This window comes from Alligator sinensis, unplaced genomic scaffold (genome assembly GCF_000455745.1).
Source record: "Alligator sinensis unplaced genomic scaffold, ASM45574v1 scaffold1190_1, whole genome shotgun sequence".
NCBI lineage: Eukaryota > Metazoa > Chordata > Crocodylia > Alligatoridae > Alligator > Alligator sinensis.
Window position 1 is genome coordinate 475065 of NW_005842969.1, and position 7412 is coordinate 482476.

At 46.9% G+C, this 7412-nt stretch overlaps 1 protein-coding gene across 2 annotated transcripts in view; it reads left to right on the plus strand.

Annotated features, from left to right (window-relative positions):
• The first annotated feature begins 3045 nt into the window (after positions 1–3045).
• Positions 3046–7412, plus strand: part of POPDC2 (popeye domain containing 2) — a 16654-nt gene continuing 12287 nt past the window's right edge. For both annotated transcript variants that reach the window (XM_006036549.3, XM_014526192.2), the window contains exon 1: positions 3046–3954. In XM_006036549.3, the coding sequence (XP_006036611.1) occupies positions 3434–3954 (521 nt within the window). In that variant the 5' untranslated portion in view covers positions 3046–3433. The remainder of the gene's footprint in view (positions 3955–7412) is intronic.

Here is a 7412-nt window from a genome sequence, read left to right on the forward strand (position 1 = left end):
CTGGAGCTTGGGGGTTGGGGGCTGGGGGAGAGGGGTGGCTCCTTGGGTTCCTGCAAGCAGGCTTGATTTCCCCCCCAACCCAACAGGCAAATGTCTTTATGTAGCCATGAGTTAGAGCAGGGGGCCTGAACATTTGTCAGTGCCTTTTAGGCTATGCCTGAGGTCTATGTATTACATCACATGAACAAGTGGGTCAAAGTCCTACCTCAACTTTAATGGATATACAGAAAGGGCAGATTTTTTTCCCCCCCTAGTTATTTGTACTTTGGGGTAGCTGAGAAACTGGAAAATTGTGGCCTAAAGCTTTCCATGGGCACAGGGCCGAAGGGATAGAGCAACTTCTAAATGGCTGGGGGCCACATACTGTGGAGGCCCCCTGGTCTCATTCTCAGCTCCTAGGCTGTGGGCTCTTCTGGCCTTGGGGCCTGTGCTGCACTTTACTCTCCTGTCCCTTGGGGCGGGGTGGGAAGGCAAGCTCAGAATCCTCAGCTCCTGCTGCAGCCTGAGTAATGTGGGGGGTGATGGCCAAATGGGAGCTTGGGGGTTGGAACAACCCCTGCATGCTGCCAGCTGCATGGCCCTGGGGTAGAAAAAACAGACCTCCCTTCACCAGCAGCCTGGAGGAGTATTTTCCCTTTTGTGAGACTCCTGGAACTAGAGATTGATTCATAAAATGAAGCCCTTATGTAGCGGGGAGAGAATACCTGGAAGTCCACTGCATTCCCACTTCTCAGCAGATTCCTGGGGGAAGGGAGTGTTCTCATTCTTTACCATCCAAGACTGTGATTGATGTCACAGATTTTTTTCCCCCTCAGTGGAATGCAATGTTTCACTCTAGCCCTTGCGACAAATGAGTGTTGTGTTGTTCCTGAACTATTAGTAGAAGAGCTGCTCATGTGTCTTTTGAATGACTAGTGAAAAGCGAATGGTATGCCTGGAATGACTGCTGTAAGTTTGTCCTGAAACACAACCAGCCATGTAATCCTACCTCCCAGAAAGGCCTGTTCCACAGCTCATCCAGCCTCACTCCACACTGTTGTCCTTTGCATTTATACTTTGATCTCCGAGGATGCATCTGGGCATGAAAAGTTAATTGCTTTCTGGCAACAGTTGGAGTCCTGCCTTTGGTTCTCAGCTGATGATTGTATCACTGGTCATCCGGATGTAATCGAATCTGCCTGGCTTTTCCAAAGCTAAGTTGACACTGGACTGCCAGACAGAAATGTTATAACCCTTGAATTAGTCATAAGTAACAGACCAGAAAGAACCCAGGTTCTTTCCCCGAGTCTTGAGTGCAGTTTGCAGTACTGGGTTCTAGCGCAGTTGAAATCTTTCCGATTCTGGAATGATGGAGGGAAAATATAAAAATCTGTCATATATAGTAGACACCAGTCTATTGTTGTATTTCAAATACCTGAGTGGGTGGTGGGGGGAGAGGTGTTTGTGGTGTAATGCAGTGTGGTATCATTTCTTTCCCTTCCTTCTCTGCCCCTATCCCCCCGCTTCTTGTGTTGGATGAAAAGTGTGTATACGATGAGTTCTGTAATATTTTGATTTGATCAGAGAGGTACTTAGTGGCATTGAGACCAAGTCAGACAGAAAGCAGAGTAGAGATGCACCTTAAAGACTAAATGAGTCAGAGATGCATAAACTTTCATGAGCAAGTTTTATCAGATATTGTGAAAGAAAGTTCATAACACACCTTGGACACATGATGAATGATCTCTAACCTCTCCTGGAAAATAACAAATGTCTCAAGATTGCCATAGGGACAATCACCATGTGAAAGGAGACATCAATCTGCCATCAAGTCCAAAAACACACAGAAGCCTGTGGAGAACTCTTCAACCTTTCATCACTGACCACAGATTAGCTGTTCTTTAACAGTGAAGCTTTAAAAGCCAATTTAAATGGGAAGTTGTCGAATAGGAGATCCTCTACAGACTGGATTCTATTAAGTATGGTCTAAACAGGGACTATGGATTCTTATCCCATTTTCTAAATTAGTTCTTTTGGCCCCTTTGTCCCTATGGGTTTATTACTTGTTTGCCTTCTCAGCACTGCCCCCACCCCCGTTTTCTCTACCTCTTTCTCTTCCATGCTCTTTTGTACTCAGGTCACAGGGGTACATCTTCAAGTGGGCTAAGTATTATGTCCTCTCTTGATCATGAAAGATTGTGGATCTCTGAGTTATTTTAACTTGCTGTTCCGCTTCCCTTGGTGTGGGTACTCTTGCCCTTCCTACGCAGCTTTGCTTCCTAGCATCATAGGTGTTACTGCTGCTGTTTTAACAGACCCAAAAAAGGAGATCTGCTTGCATGAGAGGCCAGCACCCTGTAGCTGTGCAGTGCCTTACTCCTTGTAGCATGGAAATGCATTATTTTCTCCAGAGCCCTCTGCATATGGGATGGAGGATCCTTTGTGAGGAAACATTTTTCAGGGGAACTTCTCCAAATGGACTAAGTATTATGTCCTCTAGTGTCCTCGTGGTAACTGAAGTTGGAAAAATCCAAATGACTCATCTACTGTAGTTTGTCCAGAGCATAATAAGTAATGTGGCCAAGTGGACATTCATCCTAAATTTCAGTGTCTCACATGATGGAGCTGCCATCACTTTCCCTGAAAGGCTAAGCCACAGTCTGAGAGGTATCCTTACCAGAAAATAGTTCCTGACACTTTTCCCCATTACTATGAGTTACAGCCCAAGAACGGAGGTAGTGTTTTGGGTTTTTTTGTGGCACAATTCATAATACCCTTTCTCCAAAAACAGTGTGTAACCATATCACATGCACATACTGCAGTAAAGTAGTCCCTTTCCCCTTCTTGCTTTGCACTAAGCTTATCTAGTCCTCTGAGTTATGTTAAGTGGCCAGTGCCTGCCTGTTCCCTGTTCCCCTTGCTGCTTTTACTCCTTGGATTTCAATTCCAAACATGGTTATCCTTTTGGGGTCTCTCTTCTACCCGTTGCCAAGTGATACACATTCCAAATTCAATACAAGCTCCCCGTACTTCCCCCCTGCCCTCCCTCTCTCCCTCCCTCCCTGCGGCTCTCTGTGTGTCTATTTTCACTTCTGGAGGACTGGCGAGAGAGTGCAACAGGATCCGTTCCCAGTCCCCTTCTCTGAGTTCTCTACCTAAAGGCCTTTGCTTTCTTTTTGACTGAGCTGTTCAGACTTGTCTTTGCCTACTGTCTTCTCCAGCCTCGACTAGTGGGTGAGGCCAGTGAACCAATTCCTGCACCCAGCAGCAGCAGAAGGAAAAGGTAGCTGTATCTCCAGGAGCAAAGAAAGCCACTGAAAGTTATTTGGAAATGGTGCTCTGAGGCACTGTGCGGAGGGTCTGAAGAACTCCCAGGAGACTTAGGGCTGCCCTGCAGCTCTGGTTTCAGCTGGCTGTGTATGATTTTTGTATGACAATATATTTCTAAACCAGGATGGCTGGGGCAGGTAGAGACTGGGAAAGGATGAGTAGAAACAGCACTTTTTGGGACCAGATCTTCTCTCAGCCTCTTTCATGCGAGGTCTGGAAGCAGAACATGGAGGAAGCAGCCTATCATCTAGCTGGCTGCATCCTTCTGCTGGGTTACATGGGGGGAAGTGGGATCTTTGGATCCATCTATATCTTTAGCTTACTGGCCATTGGCTACTTCTGCTATGCTCTTTGGGGCTGGCTGGATGCCTGTGGGCTGGATATCTTCATCTGGAACATGCTGCTGGTCATGGCCTGCTTGCTTCAGCTGGCTCACCTGACTTACCTGCTCCGTAAGGACACCTTTCTGGAAGAATTTGATCTTCTTTACAAGACCATCTACCAGCCTCTCCAGGTGCCCCTCCAGGTCTACAAAGAGATTGTGAAATGCTGTGAAGAACAGGTCCTTTCACTGACCAGAGACCAGAGCTATGCCCTAGAAGGCAAGACACCCATCAACCGCCTGTCTCTACTTCTCTCTGGCAGGTAGGCTGTACCTTATCCTGACTTTACCTTTCTGAACCCTGGAATACTGATTGGGAGGGAGGCAGTCTGGACTACTGGATAGGGCACTGGACCAATTCTCAGGAGACTGTTTCTAGCTTGGCTACTGCTGGCAGCAGACTTTGGGGTGAGTTACTTCACCTCTCTGTGCCTCATTTTCCCCGTCTGTAAATAGGGGGTACCTCCTTTGTCAACTGCTCCAAGATCTGCTCACGAAAAGTGCTACATCAGAGCTAGGTGATGTTTATTAGTAGTATTTTAGGGAGGGTTTGTAGAACCATGCGGTATATCATGAATCAGTTTACTCAGCCTCACAGGGAATGGGTAGGTTGTTTTTCATTTAATTTGTTTTCTGCTATATTAGAGAGATGGTAGTGCTGGTGGGAGATGATGGCAAACAGCTTGGGAATGTCTAGAGGCTTCTATCAATAAAATAGGTGAATGTTGACTTCCCACCACCTTCCCGGTATGCAAGGAGCAACCTGTACAGGTGGGAGGGAAGTCACACTGAGCTTATGGTAGTACTGGGTAGAAATTGGATTGTCAATCCCCATGATGCAGATGCCTGTCTCTAAAAAATGATGTGGGATTTAACAGTCCATATCATATAGTAGGTCAAAAGAACAAGGCTCATTCCCAACTCACAATGACAGAGCCAGTGGCTTGCAACTTCTTCATTCTGCATGGTATTTGGTAACAGGGAGATCCTTTGGATCCTGCCTTACCTGGCAGCTCTCCTTCCCCTTGACCCACCAATGCTGCTTCATGCCTTGGACTACCAAGCAGGGCCATTGTGGACCACTGAATATCCATAGGCCATAGTTTGGGAATCCATCCCCATAGCTGTTCATTGCCCTCACACACCTGGGCTTGTGGTTACTTGCACTAGTGCAGTGACTGTGAAAGACTCTGAAGTTAACCTTTCATGGACATCATGGCTCAAAGGAATGTGCTAGTACTGCAGTGACTGAAGGAATCTCTGATGTTAGCATACTAGCTAGCATGTGTAGTTTTTATCTGGAAAATTTGAAGTGTAGCAAAGTAAATGAGGCACTAAGATATTTCATGGTCCCAACCCAACTACATGTAAGATCCAGTCAATTGGAGAGAAAGGAGAGAGACCAGAAATGGAAGCCACTTTGCACTCAAATAGCTTGCCAGGATCCCTTGAGTGCCAGGAATGATGGACCAGGCAAATCCAAACAAGGTGGCAAGTTGTTCAAGGTGGAGGAAGGGAGGTAAGAACATTGCCTGGCATTCCAGCTGTCTGCAGCTCCTTGAACATTTCTTTGGGGCTGCTGTTCTTGCATTGCTCCTTGGGCAAGGATATCAGGCCTTCTGAAAGTTTAAGATCTGCTTGAGTGCTAGTTTATCACCTTAGACCAGGGTGTCAAATTGATTTAGCTCTGTGGGATGGATCCACATTGTAGGGCTTCTTGGAAACTGGCTGGACAACCCTCAATTGTCAGCAGTGGTGTCAACATGGCTGTGACCCTGCTGTGTTAACATGGCTCCAGAACACAGGGGGTTAGTCCTACTGCCATTCACCTTCCTCACTTTCTCCCTGCTGCTGACTTTAGTCATCAACAACAACTAAAAACCCTGTTTTTTAATGGTGGGTAGGAGGCAGGGTGAGTGGTGGCAGTGCTAAATCTCTGGGAACTGGAGCCACACCAGTGCAGCTCAGACCATCACAGCAACAAGCTCCATGAGCCATATCTAGACCCTGGAGGTGGGCTGGATGACCCAGCCCCATGTTTGATACCCCTGCCCTAGGCTCATGTACAATTAATAGCTCTTAGCCTGATTTCTCCCCACCCTGGGACCATGGGTGTGGTGGATGAATTATTGTTTTTCCTTCATCACCTTCCTCTGTCACATAGCATGTATTGAAGGGGACTAGAGACAACAGATAACAAATAATAATACAAATAAATTCTGTATACTCCAATGGCACCTTACATCTGGAGGGTGCCATTGGCTAGTGGGGTGTTCATAGCGCTGACACAGCTCTCTGCATTATTCAATTCCTTGAAAACATAACCAATCTTCACTACATTTTCTCACTGGAAAATATTTGTGTATTACTCTTGTTTTCTAGCTGGGGAAGCTGAGACAGAGGGGGAAAGCCTATGATGGCCTAGGAAGTCAGTGGTTGAACCATTGCTAGAATCCAGGAGCCCTAATTCCTAAGCCTTTGTTCAGGCCTGTCCCATGTATTTTAGGATTATACAGAGTATATGGGGACCTAGTAGAAAACATGTTCTATCGGAATAAAACCTGCTTGAGGTCCAAATGCTCCACCATTCCCTGGTTGCCCATTGCGAAAGGGAGCAAACCTACTGAGAAAATCCAATGGGAGATATCAGCAAAGTGAGTTACTGCCAAAAACCATTGACAAGTGCAAAGTCCTGCACTTAGAACAATCCCATGCACCAGTACAGGCTGGGGGATGACTGGCTAGACAGCAGCTCTTCAGAAAAGGACCTGGGGATCACAGTGGACAATAAGCTGAACATGAGCCAGCAGTGTGCCCTTGTTGCCAAGAAGGCTAAAGGCATACTGGGTTGCATTGGTAGGTGGGTTGCCAGCAGGTCATTGGAAGTGATTATTTCCCTCGATTCAGCACTGGTGAGGCCACATCTGGAGTGCTGTGTTCAGTTTTGGGCCCCCCACTACAGAAAGGATGTCGACAAATTGGAAAGAGTCCAGCAGAGGACAACGAAAATGGTGAGGGGACTGAGGGATGTGACTTCTGAGGAGAGGCTGAGGAAACTGGGCTTATTTAGTCTAGAGAAGAGAAAACTGAGAGGGCGTTTAATAGCAGCCTTCAGCTACCTGAAGGGAGGTTCAAAAGAGGATGGAGCTAGACTATTCTTAGTGACGGCCGATGAGAGAACAAGGAACAGTGGTCTCAAGTTGCAGCAGAGGAAGTTAAGGTTAGATATTAGGAAGAATTTTCACACTAGGAGGGTGGTGAAGCTTTGGAACAGGTCACCCGGAGAGGTTGTGGACTCTCCATCCTTGGAGGTTTTTAAGACCCAGCTAGACAAAGCTTTGGCTGGGATGATCTAGTTGGGGATGGTCCTGCCTTGAGTTAGGGGGTTGGACTAGATGACTTCCTGAGACCCTTTCCAATCCTCATTTTCTATGATTCTCTGATTTTTCCCCACATTCTTTCCAGACATAAGGGCTACCAGACAGCCTACAATGGGAGCCTCAGCTTTGCTGGGGTAACAACTGGTTTGGGACTGGGATCCCAGGTTCTACTGCTGGCCCTCCCAGCCCCACACCTTGCTGTGGCCCTGTATGCTGTGATTATGGGTGGATGCAGTGGAGCATTTCCCTGCTCCTTTTACATGGTGTTGTACTTGAGGGGAGTCTGAGGGCCTTGGCATTTTTTATAGGCTATTTCAGGGTTTCATACGAGCAATAGCCTA